We start from the raw sequence: 18951 nt of genomic DNA, 5'->3' as shown, positions 1-18951 counted from the left end.
CTGCATGGAGCCTGCTTCTTTCTCTGCCTAGGTCTCTGCCTCTTTCTGTATCTCTCATGAATAAATAAAATCCTTTTTAAAAAAGGTTTTTAAATAAATAATTTTACAATTAAATAAATAAATAAAAAGAATTCAAGACACAATCTCTTCAAATTTACCCTTTACAATGAAGTGTTCACAGATCCCAAAATCACTCAAAAGAGTATGAGAGACAGTTATGTGTATGTGTGTTCACTCATTAGGCACACACAACTGCTCCTCAGAAAGTACAAGTCACTGGGGATGCCTGGGTGGCTCAGCAGTTTAGCACCTGCCTTCAGCCCAGGACGTGACCCTGGAGTCCCAGGATCGAGTCCCACATCGGGCTCCCTGCATGGAGCCTGCCTCTCCCTCTGCCTGTGTCTCGGCCTCTGTGTGTGTCTCTCATGAATAAATAAACAAAATCTTAAAAAAAAAAAGTATAAGTCACTGGTAAAGGAAAGACAGGGAAGTCATTTCAAAAGAAAAATATTAATTGCTGTTAATCTTTTTTTTCTATGTAAATAACCTATTGCTAAAAATATTTGAAAAATAAAAAATAAAAATATTTGGAAAGATCTAGTAATTTAGGGGAGAAACCCCCAGGACCTCTGAGGAAAACTTGTTTAGAATGAAATCGTAAGCTCCTGAAATTAGTATTTCTGGATGAACAACTTCACATGCCCCTTCAAAGACGATTATCAATAAAGTAACCAAGCCGTTGGACAATCTGCCCCACCTCCATTTTCCTGTGTAAAACTCCATCCCCAACATACCTGCTCTTTTTCTTTCAGTAGCTGCTCAAATGCAAGAGATTTTTCCTTCATTGAATGGCACTCAAACTCTTTTTCTCGAAGCATCATGGAAAACTTCATATTAGTCTCCTGTAATGCTTGATACTCCGTTTCCTTTTCCCTGGTTGTTTCAACTATTTTTTCATTTTCTTCTTTTAGTTTACCAATGTCCATTTCTAAAATTAATACCCGCTCCTTCAGATTGGTTACTGCCTGCCTCAAGAGTTCATTTTCATTCACTTTGTTGGTGAAATTTTCATTTAAAGAAAGTAACTGATCACTTTTGGCTTTGATTAAGAGGTCTTTCTCCTTAAGTGACTTTTGTAAAACATCTTGTTTCTCCTTTAGCTGCTTAATTTCTGAATCAGTCTGTTCATGTTCTTTTCTTTCTAGCTCTGAGGTGGCAGCAATTGAATCGGACAATCTGTGGTTATTTTCCTGGAGTGTTTTAATCGTTGCATCTTTTTCCTGCAGTGACTTTCTTAGCTCTTCTAGCTCCTGTTTTGAAGACTCACTTGATGTATCACGCTTATCCATTCCAAGAGACTCTGCTGACTGGGAAGGAGGCGATGATCCGGAGGGGAGTTGAGGTGAAATAATATCAAGTTTTCCTAAGAGAAGGTCTTTGGTACTGTACAGCTGCCCTATGCTGTGCTGAACTTGTGCTAGCTCCTGCCCAAAATTTTTGAGTTTAGTTTCATTCTGCTCATAACTTTGGATCAGGCCAGTATAATCCACTTGTAATTTAGAATTATTATCACTGTCAACCAAAACTTGTGCCTGAAGCTGATGAAGTTCTTCTTGAAGCTGGGCTGACTCATGCTGCATATTCTGAACTGTGGTCATCACCTGCTGTTTCCATTCTTCCATCTTCTTTACTTGTTGTTTTAATTTGTCACGTTCCTGTAGAAGCTCCTCAAATTGATTGCTATTAACGCCTCCAACCTCATTCCCAGTGCTGGATGTTTGTAAAACTGTCAGTAAGGTCTGGCACTTCTGACTTAACGCATCTATCTCAATGTCTTTTTCTCGAATGATACGTGATAAATTCTGGACAGTCTCTCTAAACATATCCTGGCCACCACCTTCGGATCTAGCAGACAATTTTTTATTTTCATCTTGCAGCTTAATGAGAGCTGCTTCTTTAGCAGCAACGATATCCATCATTTTGTGGTATTCCGTTTTCAGATGGCTATTTTCCCTGGTCTTCTCACTCAAAACAGCTAATACTTGTTCTCTCTCCATAGCATAGGCCTGCAGCTGCTGCTGAAGGTAGACAACATCCTGGGTGTAGGAAGCTGAAGAAATCCTAGCATGAAGAGCTTGTATCTCTAAGTCTTTCTGCTGGATGATCTGAGTGAGTTTACCAACCTCATCTTTGGACAGCTGATCAATTTGTTTTGTTAAAGATATATTCTTTTCATTTAGAAGTTTAATCTCCAGCTCTCGTTCTTTTATTCCTTTTACTAATCTCTCAGTTTCGGCTTTCGATAAATCATGCTTTTCACTGCCATTTTCTAGATTAAGGCTCTGCACTTTTGTTTCTTGAAAGAACTCAGAATTCTCCATTTGAACGTCCTGTCTTTCTTCATGCCACTGGGTTTTGATTTGTTCAATTGTTTTTTGCAAATTCTTAATCTCTTCATCTTTCTCTAAGAAGAGTTGGGTGTGTGTGACGTTCATTTGCTCATGCTGGGACTTAAATTCATCCATTTCCTTCTTCTGCTCCTCTAGAGACTGAAGCAGCTGCGTTTTACTCTGGTTTTGATCTTCGATAATCTTCTGATGACGTTTTATTTCCTCCTCAAGATTCCTCTTTACTATATTTAGCTGCAACACCTCAGATTCTAGCTCTGTAACACTATCCAGGGGTTTAGGCTCCACCACAGGCACGGCTCGACTCTGCTGTTCACGGAGCCGTTCCAGTTCTTCTTCCAGATGATTGTTTTCTTCTTTCATGGACCCAAGACTTCTGTCTTTCTCCTCAATGGTTTGCTTTAAAATTTCAATTTTTCTTGAGGCCTGAGTAGATTTCTCTAATTCCTCCTGAAGCTCTGAACTTCTTTCTTTAAGTTTCTCAATAAAAATTTCCTTCTCACTTATAAGTTGCGTCAATTGCTTCTGCTCTTCTAAAATAGATGACAAAATTGCCTTAGTTTCTTTATGATCAGTATCCATCTGTTCAATGTTCTTTTTAAGTTCTGCTATTTCGAAGTCCTTCTCTTGACTGAGTTTCATTAAATGCTGCTGCTCCAGCTGTAAAGCAGAGGTCCTCAAATCACGTGCCTTTGATAGCTCTTGAATCGTCTGCTCATACTTACTGGCTTCTTCCAACAGCCTTTGGTCAGCCCGACTCAATTCTGCTTCTAACTGTCCTTTTTCCATTTTTAGAGCCTCCACAATAGTGTTTCTTTCCAGAGACATCTGATTGCTGCCAGCAATGGATTCTTCCAACTGATGTCTTATATCTTCACACGCTAAGACCAACTTTTCATTTTCCATTTTGAGATCAAAGGCAACTTTGTTTAAACTGCCATTGAGCTGTTCTATTTCTGAAAGATTTTGTTTTAAGTTTCTGACTTCAGCTTCCCTTTCTTTAAGTAAATCATCCTTAAAATCACTGCCAGAGTCTCGACTTAGAGACTGAGTTAACTCATCCCTGACTCTCGAAAGCTCTTCCTCATTTTGTTTAATATGTTCCTTAAGTCCAAAGTTCTCTTTCTGCATGTTTAAATTACTTTTTTGTGATTTATTTAGCTGATCCACTAAATCTTCTACTTTCTCCTCAAGCTTCTGCTTGGCTAAATGCAAGCCATTTAGGACGAGTTCACTTTGAACTAACTTCTCTTTCTGCACATTTAGTTCTTTAGTCATGTTCATTTTATCATCTTCAAGTTGATGGACTCTCTTGTTTTCATCATTTAGATCTTTTCTCAGTTTACTAATGATAGTTTCTCCCTCACTTTGTTGTTTTGATAGCTGATCTTTTATCAGAATCATGTGCTGAAAGAAAAATAGTTTGCATGGTAACTTTAAGACACTTTCTCCTTTTAGTACCTGGAGAAAATTTTGTAAAATGTCATAAATAACAGAATAACCATCCTCAGATATTTATAGCCTTTCTTAAAATAGAACTTTTAAAAAGAATTCCCAACATTCAGGAGTGCCTGGAAGGCACAGTTGATTAAGCATCCCACTCTAGATTCAGCTCAGGTTGTGATCTCAAGGTCATGAGATCAAGCCTGGCATCAGGCTCCACACTCAGTGCAGAGTCTGCTTGAGACTCTCTCTCCCTCTGCCCTTCACCCTGCTTGCACACAAGTATTCTAAGATAAATAAATATTTTTAAAAAACCAAACCAAACGCACCCCTGCAAAAAAAAAAAAAAAAAACCCAACATTTTAATCCCAACAAAATTATTTATTAACAATCTTACAGCAAATCTATTTCATTTTAGAGATTAGAATTTAAAATCAGAGATGGTAAATGACCTATGTTGTTCATTTTCAACTCTTTAACACTGGAGCAGGAGTCATACAGCCAATAAGCCAAATGAGGCCTGCCACCTGTTTTTGTAGATCAAGTCTTATTGGAACACAGTCATACTCATTGTTTACTTATCACAAGAGTGGAATTGAGTACAGCTGAGACCACCACATGGCCTGCAACACCAAAAATATTTACTACCTAACCCTTCACAGAAAAAGTCTGCCAACCACTATGATAAAATTACCCATGCAGCAAACTATGAACTAAATCACACCCATCACCTTTCACTTGTTACTCCTGTGTTCAGTGTGCTGAGAAGAGAGCGTGCCACTCTGGTATCCTGTTACCTTTGTAGCTTCTTGGTTTTGTCTGTCCAATTCCTCTAACTCAGCAACCAATATTTCCTTCTCAGTGAGACTCTGATTGAGTTCCTGGTCCTTTGCCTCCAAGGTCAGTCTTAAATCACGTAATGTTGAATCCATATCCATGTCTCTCACAGCTGTACTTTTAATCACTTCATATTCATTGTTCAACTTTAAAAGTGATAGTTGAAGCTCTTCCTTAAGTGATAAAAAAGGGAAAAAACAACATATACTGTCAATTGGAAGGAGACACCAAAACAAAACTTAGGAGTCTATTCTCAGATGCTATTATCAGAAACATTACTGAATACTACTTAAGCAATGCTATATAAAATTCAGCAAATCACAGCCTTCATTCATGTGCAGCTTCAAGAACATTTCTGTAACACCAGACAAGATGGAATGGCTTTTATACCTTGTCCGGCTCCAGCTTCTTTATACAAAAACTTTCCCATCTGGAAGCCTTCCTGATTCCACTCCCACTACTGCTTCCCTTCTGTCTGCTTCTTCCCTCCCTGCCCTCCACTACTCTTCAAAATGTCCCAAGTCTTCCAGCCCTCTGCCCTTCCATTCCCTAACATCCAGTCACCAGTAGCCATAAACTAAATATCTATAAAAACCATCATTCATTCATTGTCTAATTAGAAAATAAAAGGCTTCTTTTCCCTCATTAAAGGAATTTCCCTTATTACTAATTCCTGTCAGAACATGAAACTTTTCTCTGACCCAAAAAACTAGACTCCTTCCTTCATTTGTCATCTAACCTGAGCACACAGTAGGTTCCCCTTTCTCAACTCTAACATTCCTAGAGATCTACCTATATATTATTTTTAGACTACATTTTATGTTCTGTTCTACTGGTATTTAATACTTTTCCACCAAATTCCAGAAGTGAGACAGTTTCTCTAAGCTCCCATATAGTTTCAAGTTCTGATTGTGAGGCCTGTGATACAATAGTTTAAAGTTTTCTTTCACTTCACTGAAAGAAAAAAAATCAAACTTCTATGGAATCTACTTTAAAGCAAGTAAGAATCTTAAATTTCTACAAATAAAGAGACTATACAGACCTTACAAAGAGACCAGTGAAAACGAAACATCTGCTTCACGATTCTCATTTTAATTCCAATTTAAAAGTTTATTCTGAACTACAGGTGATGAAAACAGCATTCTCTTATGCCTTTCTAAAGTTATATGCTAAAGGGGAGGTGGGTGGGGGGATGAGGTAAATGGGTGGTGGGCATCAAGGAGGGCATGTGATACAATGAGCACTGGGTATTATATGCAACGGATGAATTATTGAATACATCTGAAACTAATGATGTACTATGTTTCTTGGCTAATTGAATTTACATTAAAAAAATAGTTTTATGTTCACTCAGGAGAATCATAGTTTTTTTTAACGTAGATGTTAACACATATAGCCCTGCAGGTATGTTTGGCATTCTTAAGCAATGAGCAGACTCATATCAGAGAAAATTAAAGAAGTTATGAAAGATTACATAACATCAAAAGAAAGGAGCAACAGCTATTAGAAATGGCTGCAGACAATGTCCGCAAGAGCCAAACTGTGGAAGGAGCCTCGGTGTCCATCAAAAGATGAATGGATAAAGAAGATGTGGTTTATGTATACAATGGAATATTACTCAGCCATTAGAAACGACAAATACCCACCATTTGCTTCAACGTGGATGGAACTGGAGGGTATTATGCTGAGTGAAGTAAGTCAATCGGAGAAGGACAGTGTATGTTCTCATTCATTTGGGGAATATGAATAATAGTGAAAGGGAATATAAGGGAAGGGAGAAGAAATGTGTGGGAAATATCAGAAAGGGAGACAGAACATAAAGACTTCTAACTCTGGGAAACGAACTAGGGGTGGCGGAGGGGGAGGAGGGCAGGGGGTGGTGGTGAATGGGTGACAGGCACTGAGGGGGACACTTGACAGGATGAGCACTGGGTGTTATTCTGTATGTTGGTAAATTGAACACCAATAAAAATTAATTTATTAAAAAAAATTGGAATATTACTCAGCCATCAGAAACGACAAATACCCACCATTTGCTTCAATGTGGATGGAACTGGAGGGTATTATGCTGAGTGAAGTAAGTCAATCAGAGAAGGACAAACATTGTATGTTCTCATTCATTTGGGGAATATGATTAATAGTGAAAGGGAATATAAGGGAATGCAGAAGAAATGTGTGGGAAATATCAGAAAGGGAGACAGAACATAAAGACTCCTAACTCTGGGAAACGAACTAGGGGTGCTGGAAGGGGAGGAGGGCAGGGGGTGGTGGTGAATGGGTGACGGGCACTGAGGGGGGCACTTGACGGGATGAGCACTGGATGTTATTCTGTATGTTGGTAAATTGAACACCAATAAATAAATTTATTATTAAAAAAATAATAATTTAAAAAAAAAGAAATGGCTGCAGAATCCAAAAATATCCTGGAAAGGTTACAGATCCTATCAGATAAGTGCAAAGATCTGCAAACGATGAAGTATACCTAGGACAGAAAAATAAATGAATCAGAGCAGAATGAAAAGCAGAATGCAAAGGGAGCAGAAAAAAGCAGAGAAAAGAGAAAATATATGTAATATAGGTATAAAAAAAGAGTAGGATACACTGGCTTTTAGTTGGTAGAAAGGGTGGGGGCAAAGATCCTACAACACATATGCCAGTGGACAAAACTAAGAATTTTCCATGTGTTAGCATCCCTTTGAGAAACACTACCTATATGCCATAATGTGGAAGGATGCTGAAAATATGTTAAGGTACACATATAAATAGTATGTATGGTATGCTAATAGTTACATATTTTAAAAACTATTTATATAATCATACATACATAAGTGTAGGCAGGAAGGACAGACACACAAGGAACTGGTTAAAAAACATCTGCCTTTAGGGGTGCCTGGGTGGCTCAGTTGGTAAAGCATTTGCCTTCAGCTCAGGTCATGATCTCAGGGTCCTGGGCTCAAGTACCATATCAGATGTTTGTTCTCCTCCCTCTGCCCCTCCCCCTGCTTGTGCTCTCTCTCTTCCTCTTTCAAATAAATAAATAAAATCTTAAAAAAAAAAAAGTCTGCCTTTTGAAAAGAAGCCAAGCAAAAGAAGTGCCAAGGATACTCCATTTGTACCATCTAAAGGCTCTCCATATGAATTACTGAATTTGTATGTCAGTGAATATGTATTGTTTTTTTAAAAATTAAGATTTTAAACTGAGTTAAAACACTGGCCTATAACTTAATACCAACTTACAATTACCCTGTATTTAAGCTGTCTTAGCCAGGGAATTATCCCTGAGTAGTATAAACATAAAAATACTTCTTCCAATACCCAATGCTGTACCACAGAACCTTATTTGAACCTTGTTACCAATATACACAAAGAATCTATTTCTACCACTGAGAATGTATCCCTCTTCATCCCTCATCACTAAGAAATTTCTGTCCAGGGCAGCCCCGGGGCGCAGGGGTTTGGCGCCACCTGCAGCCCATGGCATGATCCTGGAGACCCAGGATCAAGTCCATCGGGCTCCCTGCATGGAGCCTGCTTCGCCTCTCTCTCTCTCTCTCTCTCTCTCTCTCTCTCTCTGTGTGTCTCTATGAATAAATAAATAAAATCTTTAAAAAAAAAATTCTGTCCACACTAGATATGTTCTGTCCACACTAGCACTTAATAGTTTCTGTAGGATGCCACTACAACCACTCCAGGCTCTAGAATCACCTGTGTATCCTGTGCTGTCAGGACTTCAGCGGAAACCAAAACAATCTTTACCTATCTTTTCTGCTCGTATCTGTATGTCTTCTGGCTTATCTGTAAATGTGAACTATGGCCAGCCTCTCATACTCTGAACTTTGCTCAAAGACTTCAACCTGGTCTGACAAGCATCAATGATACCAGTCTCATCCTCAGGACTCTCAAGACCCAAACATTCCATTTTGATATAAACTGGCCCTTGGCTGTGACCTATAATAAACACAACATTGTAATTCTGTCCCCATTTTTATTGCACCCACCTTTTCTTGACTCAATAAGGACTTCTGTTTTTCTAAAAATTCGACATGCATTTTAAGTTTCAAATTATCTTCAGTGAGACTGTTATCCTACAAAATGTTAAAACAGTATGTTTTCAGATAAATATCAAGTTTACAAAAAAGTAGGCAAGCTGTAAAATTGCGCATTTGTACTGAGTCTTTCACTAGTGTTATATAAAAATTATAGCCATCTAAAGCCAGTTATTAAAAAAATAATAATAATAAATAAAAGCCAGTCATTCATTTATAAACATTCTGACAATTTTTAAATTTTATTTCAAAAAATATATAAATACATTTACAAAGTAACGTGGAATCATTAGCAATAGAAGCAACTCTCTGAATTCCATAAGGGAATCAAAATACATTCCTCACTGTGGTAGAAAATCTATTTTCTATGTTTACATACATAATGTCTGTCAAATTAATCTTGAAAGCGATATACCTGTGTTTTTCAATTATGTAACTTTTAAAATCATGTCAATAAGTTAATTAATCAGCAAACAAAATTACTAAGATGCAAGTTCTTAGGATAAGTTTGTGTGAATTTGTAAAAAACACAAAATAAGCAACTATAATAATCAAAATGCTTTTTCTTGATAAATCAAAGCCAGAAGCTTTTTCTCTTAAGATCAGTTTACCTGGTATAAATTACTCAGTCTCATAATTTCATTTTCTGCATCTGTAAAAACAATGAATCTGACATTAAAATTCTTTAACTTAATAATTACCTCCTATATTAAATTCAAGAATAAAACTCAATTAAAATAAAGTATTTATAGGCACACTCAAATGGTTCATAGTGAAATGTATTTTTGGTATTTTATATTTCTATTTGACTGTATCAAAGAAACCATAATATAAATACCAGTTAGGAGCTCCATTAAAATGCAATCTTATGGAACAGTAGAAAAAAGATTATAATCATATTCTGGATGAGTCATAAGTTATTGCATTGATAAGAACATTAATAACAATGTTTCAAAATTAGCTTATTAGTTTGCGTAGCAGGACACAGGAAAAGGACTGAGACTGGGGGGAAATGGTTAAAAACAAAAAAATGTATTTATACCACAATGATACAACAATCTCTCAATTCTCTAAAGTGACTCAGACTTGACAACAGGTGAAAAGACCATTCTAACTGGTACTACAGATAGATCCCCATACAGAAGTGGTTCTAGAAGAACACAAAGAATACGCTGAGTTCAGCTGAAATAATTCATTCAATGTTCGTTGAGATGATACTGAGCATTTACTGAGATCAGTTAGTTGCTAAACAAGATGAAAACATTTAGTCCTTGCTTGCTCTGAAGGAGCTTTCAATTCAGAGGGAAAGTAAACACATGACTATAGTACAGTATGATTCAGGGAGCACAAACTGCCACTAGAGCAAAAAGGGCAGACACCTACTCCAGACGGTTGGGGGTGGGGGGGGAGTTGGGGGGTTGCTAAGGAGGGCCAGGAGAGCCACAGCATAGGCACCTCCCAGTAGATACAATGCCTGCAATGAATCATAATACACTCAAGAGTTAGCAGAGAGAAACACAGACAGAAAAGCAAACACAAAGATGACAGAGCTAACAGTCTTCACTGGCTTAAAGAGCTATATAAGAAAGTGCAGTACGGCTAAGGCTTATTAGCATGTTAGGAGAATGGGGAGAATTGAAACTGAAGAGGGAACCAGGGACCGGACCATGAAAGACATTACATGTCCACTGAAGTTTAGTCTTTATCCAGAAGTTCACAGGGAGCCACAAAGTACTACAATTGGGGGAGTTAAACCTGTTTGGTGTTTCTGAAAAACCTATCTGGCTACAGATAGGAGAAAAAAAAAAAAACTGGACTGAAGGAATCACGGAGATCAGAGAATAAATAACAGCTAACACTTTTATAATGCTTACTATGAGATGGCCCCTGTTCTAAAGAGAACTCTGCAGCTAGTAGCTCACAAAATCCCCATTACTACTACTCCAACTATGAAGAAGATAGTAGTAGTATCCTGACCACAGGGATGGAAAAACTAAAGCATAGAGATGTTAATTAACTTGCCCGGGATCCCTGGGTGGCGCAGCGGTTTAGCGCCTGCCTTTGGCCCAGGGCGCGATCCTGGAGACCCAGAATCGAATCCCACGTCGGGCTCCCGTGCATGGAGCCTGCTTCTCCATCTGCCTGTGTCTCTGCCTCTCCCTCTCTCTCTGTCTCTCTGTGACTATTGTAAATAAATAAAAATTTAAAAAAAAAATGAAAAAAAAAAATAACTTGCCCAAAGTCAGCTAATTAGTGATGGAGCTGGATTCAGTTATGTTTTTAACCACTATGCAATTTAGCTCCATCTAGAAACAGCTATAGTTAACCAGGCAAAAGAAAACATGATTGGCTGAAGTTACTCAGTGGCAGTGAAAAGGGGAAAAAGAAGAAGGACTAGTGAGAGAGGTTTGTTTTTAAAGCAAATAAACCCATGAGTCATCCAATATGTTAAATAAATGGAAACATTAATTTTGAAAAGAGCAGAGTTAATTGGAAGTCAAATGAGAAAAAAGTCTAGAATACCAGTGAACAGCCTTCTCTTTGCCTTCATGGCAGCTCCCAGGACTGAGGCCCTTCTGAGAAACTCTAGAGTTCCTCTGGGGCATAATCCTAAAATATTACTAAACCAGAGAAGCTAAGGAAAATAGAACCTACAGGACATGCTAGGTGATGATTTCAAATTCTCTGTTTTGGCAGACTGGTAAATCACCAAGGTGAGGAGAGGAAGAGGAGGAGGAGGAGGAGGAGGACATGGTGACTTTGAACCTGAGTTTATAGAGTTGGCCATCCAGATCAGGAGCTCATGTTAAACAACTAAGCAAGGAATACAGATTGGGGGCAGTGAAAGGTGGGAGGGGAACACAAAACACAAGGGCTAAAAACCTTTAGAGCAGCAGTTCATAAAGTGAGAGTTTATATTGTGAGAAGACAAAGTGCAAAATAAAATAGATCTTCACAGCTAAGAGCTCCCATTAAGTTTTCCTGGCATGAAAGAACACTGATGTTTGACCTATTACATTTAATAACTTACTTTTTCTAACACATAACACAGGTAAGTAAATAACACTTTTGAGTATGGAAAATGGTGAAAGACCTACAGTTCTTACCAGTCTCATGTCTGCTTAGATACAGGACATCATTTTAAAAGGTAATACAGAATTTTGAAAAAGGGAGGCTGCATTCCCTAAGTGGAGGGTCTGGAACCTAGAGTTGCAGAAAGTATCTGGCTCTATGCAGACTAACAGAACCATACCTCCTCCCAATAAATAGCTACATATACATTTCTCAGAAATCTACAAGGCCTCTTAATCAATGAATTCCATGTAAGTACTTAAAGGATGAGGAAGGGGAGCTGAGAGACAGCCAGCCAACAATGAGGCCTTTTTAATAGAAAATTCCTATTTGTGATCCATTAATTAGGGCACTGAATCCTAAACCAAACAATTCTATTCAAATTCTACACAAATATATGAATACTCTGTCTCCGTAAAGTACTCAGTTTGTCTCTAAAAACTAGTATGCAGTAACACACCAATCATAAATAAGGTCCAAACATTTTATACCAGACAGTGCTTGCTGCAGTTTGAGCACTTCCTCTTCCACTGATGTACTCTGTGGAAGGATTCTTTCTTTTTCTGTCACAGTATCACCTTGCTTCTCAGCATCATGCCGCAATTTACATTCCAGTTTCAAGCTTTCACATTGTTCTGTTATTTGTCTGTTTTCAACATTTAGGCATTCTTTCTCCTTCCTCAAAACATCTCTGTCATTTTCTGCAGAAGACAATTTTTTATGTATGTCTTTTATTTTATCCTCAAGTTCTTCAATTTTTTTTATAGATGCTACTTTTTCAGTTTGTAGATTCTGAATAGTTTTTTGCATCTCATGGATTTTTGAGTGATCAGGTATTACAATTCCTGAGCCACCTAGAACATAAACAGAAAACCAAGGACAGGAAATGTCAACTACTGAAAGACAAATAGCTTGCTATATATACAACTAAGAGATTTAACAGACTTGAGAACTTGAAAATATTAACAACAATGAGATATCATTACACTCCTATTAAAATGGCCAAAATTCAGAACACTGACACCACCAAATGCTGGCGAGGATGTGGAGTAACAAGAATTCTCATTCACTGCTGGCAGGAGTACAAAATAGTAGAGCTTCTTTTGGAAGACAGTTCAGCAGTCTCTAACAAACCACATCCTAGCCGTATGATTAGCAATTGCACTCCCTGGTATTTACTCAAAGGAACTGAAAACTCTTATCCACATGGAAACCTGAACGATGATGTTTATAGCAGTTTTACTCCTAACTGCCAAAACTTGGTAGCAAAGATTGTCCTTCAGCAGGTGAATGGATAAACTGTGGTATCTCTCAGAAATGGAATACTATTCAGCATTAAAAAGAATTGAGGTGTCAAGCCATGAAAAAAAACATGGAGGAAACTCAAATGCACATTACTAAGTGAAAGAAATCAATCTGAAATCATCTATACTGTATGATTCCAACTATGTGACATTCTGGAAAAGGCAAAACTATAGAGACAATAACAAGATTGGGAGGGAGGGGGTGAGTAGAGCAGAGCATTAAGGATTTTTAGAGCACTGGAACTATTCTGTTTAATGATGAATCTGTGTCCTATGTTTGTCCAAATCCAGAGAATGTACAACACCAAGAATGAACCCGAAAGTACACTACACACTCTGAGTGACCATCTGTCAATGTAGGTTCATCTTTGGTAAAAAAATGTACCATTCTGATGAATGATGGTGATGATAGTGGGGTGGGGCAGGGGTATATGGGAAATCTCTGTACTTCCTTTTCAGTTTTGTTATAAAAAGAGTCTTTTAAAAAGTTATCAACATAAAGCTTTTGTTAGATTTTTTTTTTTTAAGTAATCTCTACCCTCAATGTGGGGCTCAAACTCATAACCTCAAGATCAAGAGTTACACACCCCACAGACTGAGCCATCCAGGCACCCCCATTTTAAAATAAATACTTGAGGAAAAATATTATTTGAATCAACTACTAAAAGACCTCTGTATATGAGTCTGAAAGAAAGTGAAAATATTTCTAATCATTTATTGCCAAAGTATCATCACCCAGCAATGCAAAGAAATCTGTATATTGTTAACTTTTTGCCACAAAGGCAAAAGGACCTTTCCATTTCTGCATAATCTTGCAACAATGATCCCACTACAAATTTCAAGCAGATGAACAGAACTAGTCATCCACCCATTATTTAAAACAGAGTCTAATTTTACATCAGTGTCTTGGTCTTACAGTAGTACTAGGCTTGTCATTTAATTATGTCATCTAATACATTAAGTTAATAAAACCACCTTGTTCTAACAGATTTTCCAGTTCTTCAATTCGTTCTTCATAGTCACGTAATTCTTCTCGATGCCGACGACTTATATCTGTCAACTTCTGTTGATGTGCATTCTGCAACACTGACATTTCATGTTGATGGTCATCGATTTCCTGACTTCGAATCTGTTTGAGTTCCTTTAAAAATAAAAACCAAGTTAACAACATTTGTAATCAATGATATACCTAAGCTATTTCATCATTGTGCAAAAATAATTCTCTGAACACGCTAAGGCTGGAAAGAATTTAAGCACAGGACCTAAATCCTGACAATTCTGAAAAACTCTCTAGTTTCTTGGGTCTGAAAAATGGTTTTTCTATTTTAATGAGAGAATACCAGCAAGAAAAAAAATGAAACAAAAGATGAGCAAAAATATCTTGCTCTCCAACATGAGACCACCAGTCTCTCTCCCAGGAATCTGGATCTTGAGCTTAGTCATTCAAAAAGGGTAACTGTTTGGACCACAAACATTGTGATAGCTGCTTCGAGAAGTCTGTCCACTGTGTCCTGCTATCTAGATACCTGTTGCTATTTTCATTCCTGTCCTTTCCAAGACCAAAATGCTTAATTCTTCCTTCGATCTTGGGGAGAGACTATTGGGTCCTTTCAGTAAATCCTCTTTCACTTTACTTAGCCAGAGAAGGTTTTTGTTGCTCATAACCAGGAATTGTAATCAATAAATTAGCTTTTGTTTCATGAGAAGACAAGTTATTCTTTAATCCTGTACACTTACTTAGATGCCAGCACTTGGCAGGCAGCTTAACAATTAAACTATAAAATGATCCTACAAGGAACAGCCTGGGTGGCTGAGCAGTTTCACGCCACCTTCAGCCCAGGGCCTGATCCTGGAGTCCCGGGATCGAGTCCTGCTACTCCCTCTGCCGGTGTCTCTGCCTCTCTCTCTCTCTCTCTCTCTCTCTCTCTCTCTCTCTCTCTCTCTCTGTGTCTCTCATGAATGAATAAATAAAAAATCTTAAAAAAAAAAATGATCCTACAAGGAAGGTATTATGAAATCTACTTTACTAATGATAAAGCCAAAGCTTGGAAAGATTAAGTAATTTGCTCAAAGCAGAACAGCTGGTAATAGCAGAGTCAGGATTCAAACACAAGTCTGACTTTGGAACCCAGTTATGTTAGTATTGTAATAATAATAAAACCAAAAACTAAAAATTCTATACCTGATAGTATGTTTTTTAAGATTTTATTTATTTGAGAAAGGGTGAGCATGTGCATGCATTTAAAAGCACAAGTAGACTGATTGGGGGAGGGCGGAGGGAGAAACAGACACTCTGCTGAGCAGGGAGCCCAAATTAGGCCTCGATCAAGGACCCTGGGATCATGACCTAAGCTGAAGGTAGACATTTAACAAACTGAGTCACTCAGGTGCCCCATACACTTGATCATAATTTGTACACTAAAAACAATTCATTGCTACATGATAAAACTATGTAATCAAGATTTTTCTTAAAATAATTGACATAAAGTAGCAAAATTCTACCATTAAAGGAAAATAGCTATTTATAATGAATAGTATTAGCATTTTATTTTCTCAATATCATTTAACACTAAACCCTGAAATTTTAGCAACCCTGGAATTGTTTTAATGAAGACCATATTGGGGAGCCTATGTGGCTGTTAAGCAACTGAGTCTTGATTTTGGCTCAGGTCATGATCTCAGGGTCACAGGATCGAGTCCCACACTGGGTTCTGTGCTCAATGTGGAGTCTGCTTTAGATTCTCTCTCCCTCTCCCTCCCATTCTTATAAACAAAACCTTAAAAAAAAAAAAAGACAATTTTACAAGATGCAGTAGCAAGTAGAAACTAAGGAAATATAAACTACTAAAAAAAAAAAACAACAAATGTTCAAAAACAAATGATTTTGGAAACAGACATTTTTATATACCTTGCTGTTATAAAAGATGAAAATACAAAATGATAAAAACAATCATAATCTATATAGTTTTGTAATTAAGCCTTCTGTCACACTTCTACTTTAATAAGCAAAATTTTAGATGTGTAATAGCCATTATTCCTACAACCTTACCTTAATGATACTTTGTAGTTTGCAGATTTCACTTTGATCAGAGCTATTTGATCCTTGTGCTTTAGAAGTCTAGATCAGAACAGAATTAGAAAACAATTGTATTGGTTTTCTTGTAAAAGAGAAGGTCACAAATTTTATTAAAAAATATTCTTCAAGGGCAGCCCGGGTGGCTCAGTGGTTTAGTGCTGCCTTCAGCCCAGGGCATGATCCTGGAGACCCGGGATCGAGTCCGTCGAGTCCATCAGGCTCCCTGCATGGAGCCTGCTTCTCCCTCTGCCTGTGTCTCTGCCCCGTTCCCCCGCCCCCCATGTGTGTTTTTCATGAATAAATAAAATATTTAAAAAATAAAAATCTTCAAAAAAGGGGCATTTCTCAGACAAAGTCTGATTAAAAAAAATGCCGAGTACCGTTTAAAACACAACAAATAAAAGATAATTTTCAAGGGATGTCTGGGTTCAGCTGGTTAAACGTTCAACTCTTGATTTTAACTCAGGTCATAATCTCAGGGTTGTGAGATCAAGCCCGAAATTGGGCTCCTCACTGAACGTGGACCCTGCTTGAGATTCTCTCTCTCCCTCTTCCCCTGACCCTCCCCCCAACTCTTTCTAAAAAAAAACCACAAACATAATTTTCAAGTGTTTGTTAATTACGGAGACACTCTCACAAAATAACCAACGTTAAGAAGGAAAACAGAGAATATTTTATTTTACTTAGCTTAACAAAATGTAAATTTGATGAAAATGAAACAGCTTCCTAAAAGGAAAATTTCTAAAATGCCAACTACCCAACATTAATTCTAGTAATAACCAAGTAAAAATCTTTTTTAAATGATTTTACCCAGATGATCTCTACCTCAATACAAAATAATCTTTGGTTTGACAATTAAACTTTTGGATTCTTCTCTTCACATTCAAAGCTGAATGTTGTCTATTTATCTTTATTAACATTTACTATATAGCATGTTAAGGAACCAAAAGCTGCTCTTGAGATCAAAAGAGGGACACAATATACTAGAAAGAACACAAGATTTGGAGTCAAAAGATGCCTGTTTGAATTACAACTTCATGACTGAGACAGTAAATATATTAAACTTACAGTAATTGTATTAAACTGTAAAAGAGATAATAAATACCTCATAGTTATGAAGATTTATATTAGGATAACATATTTAGAAATGTCTTGTAAAATATAACACAAATAAGTTTTACTATGGTTTGTTAAAAACTTAAGTCCCCTGAAAGATCCCAATTATGCCTTTTCTACCTAGAATATATCCTATTATAGGTCTATAATATAGTAAATATTCAAGATATGTTTAAATACACTTACCAAAAATACATCTCTTCCCTATAAAATCTTATCCTAGGCAATGTTTCTTAAAATGTGTATCAGAATCACCTGGGATATTTACTTATTTGAATGCAATTTCCAAGGCCCTAAAATAGGCTACAAAATCCTAATCTCTAAAGGTAGGATAGAAAATCTACAATTTGACAGTAGTTAAAGAACTATTACATTTTTAGATATAAGATGGACAAAGTGATCATTCCATTTATTTTGGGTACTTGGAATCTCTAGCAACTTGGGAAGCAAAAGGTAATTTTAATTGGCAGGGTTTTTCCTTTATATAACTAGACCACACTTACAAAAAGAAAATAATTTCTTTACTTATATATTTTTCTCTACACTGATGAAATTAAATCCAAATGTACAATATTCCAGTTTCCTTTGGGTCTCATGTAGACAAACATCTCAATAGTATATAGAATCTGATATATAAAATGAAAAATGTTCCTTGAGGGGTGCCTGGATGGCTCAGTCAGTTAAGTGTCTGCCTTTGGCTTGGGTCATGATCCCAAGGTCCTGGGATCAAGCCCGACATCTAGCTCTCTGCTCTGCGGGGAGCCTGTTTCTCCCTCTGTCTGCTGCTCCCCTGCATACGCACATGTGCGCTCTGTCAAATAAATAAAATCTTTTAAAAAAAAGACAAAGTGTTCCTTGAAAGAAAGTTTATAGCCTAAATAGCAAGGATTTAATTTCTAATGCACAAAATACAGAATAGTTTGCTTAATGTATTGGATAATACGAATGATCAGATTTTTATCATACACATAATTAATGAGAAGAGGAACCTCAGAGAACATCCACACAAGTAGTTTCCAATCTGGGGTCTTGGATCCCTGGAGTTGCCATCAAAGAAGCTCAAGCAATGGAATATTACTCAGCCATTAGAAATGACAAATACCCACCATTTGCTTCAACGTGGATGGAACTGGAAGGTATTATGCTGAGTGAAATAAGTCAATCGGAGAAGGACAAACATTATATGGTCTCATTCATTTGGGGAATATAAATAATAGTGAAAGGGAATAGAGGGGAAGGGAGAAGAAATGGGCAGGAAATATCAGAAAGGGAGACAGAACATGGAAGACTCCTAACTCTGGGAAACAAACTAGGGGTGGTGGAAGGGGAGAAGGGTGGGGGGTGGGGGTGACTGGGTGGCGAGCACTGAGGGGGGCACTAGACGGGATGAGCACTGGGTGTTATTCTGTATGTTGGCAAGTTGAACACCAATAAAAAATAAATTTATTATTATTAAAAAAAAAAAAAAGAGGCCTCATAGACTCCGGGGGAAAAGATGCTAGCTCAATCATAGCAACTCCATTTTTATCTCTTTTAAGTCCTGGACTTGTAATTTTTTATTTTATTTTAAAATGTGGTTCTGTTGCTCTCAATTTTTTTGAAAATTTCTCCCAAATATTCTATAGAGGGGGAAACAGAGACTGAGAAAG

General features: G+C 37.2%; 1 protein-coding gene across 2 annotated transcripts in view; it reads right to left on the bottom strand.

Moving 5' to 3' along the window:
• The window catches only part of TRIP11 (thyroid hormone receptor interactor 11), a 69520-nt gene that overhangs the window by 34386 nt on the left and 16183 nt on the right, over positions 1-18951 (bottom strand). For both annotated transcript variants that reach the window (XM_055333660.1, XM_055333661.1), the window contains exons 5-11: positions 16160-16228; positions 14086-14251; positions 12298-12660; positions 9346-9386; positions 8687-8773; positions 4649-4861; positions 795-3815 (exon numbers count right to left, since the gene is read on the bottom strand). In XM_055333660.1, the coding sequence (XP_055189635.1) occupies positions 795-3815; positions 4649-4861; positions 8687-8773; positions 9346-9386; positions 12298-12660; positions 14086-14251; positions 16160-16228 (3960 nt within the window). The remainder of the gene's footprint in view (positions 1-794; positions 3816-4648; positions 4862-8686; positions 8774-9345; positions 9387-12297; positions 12661-14085; positions 14252-16159; positions 16229-18951) is intronic.

Source organism: Nyctereutes procyonoides, unplaced genomic scaffold, assembly GCF_905146905.1.
Source record: "Nyctereutes procyonoides isolate TBG_1078 unplaced genomic scaffold, NYPRO_anot_genome, whole genome shotgun sequence".
Lineage (NCBI taxonomy): Eukaryota > Metazoa > Chordata > Mammalia > Carnivora > Canidae > Nyctereutes > Nyctereutes procyonoides.
The sequence above is the reverse complement of the archived record's forward strand: the minus strand, read 5'-3'. Positions and strand labels throughout refer to the sequence as shown.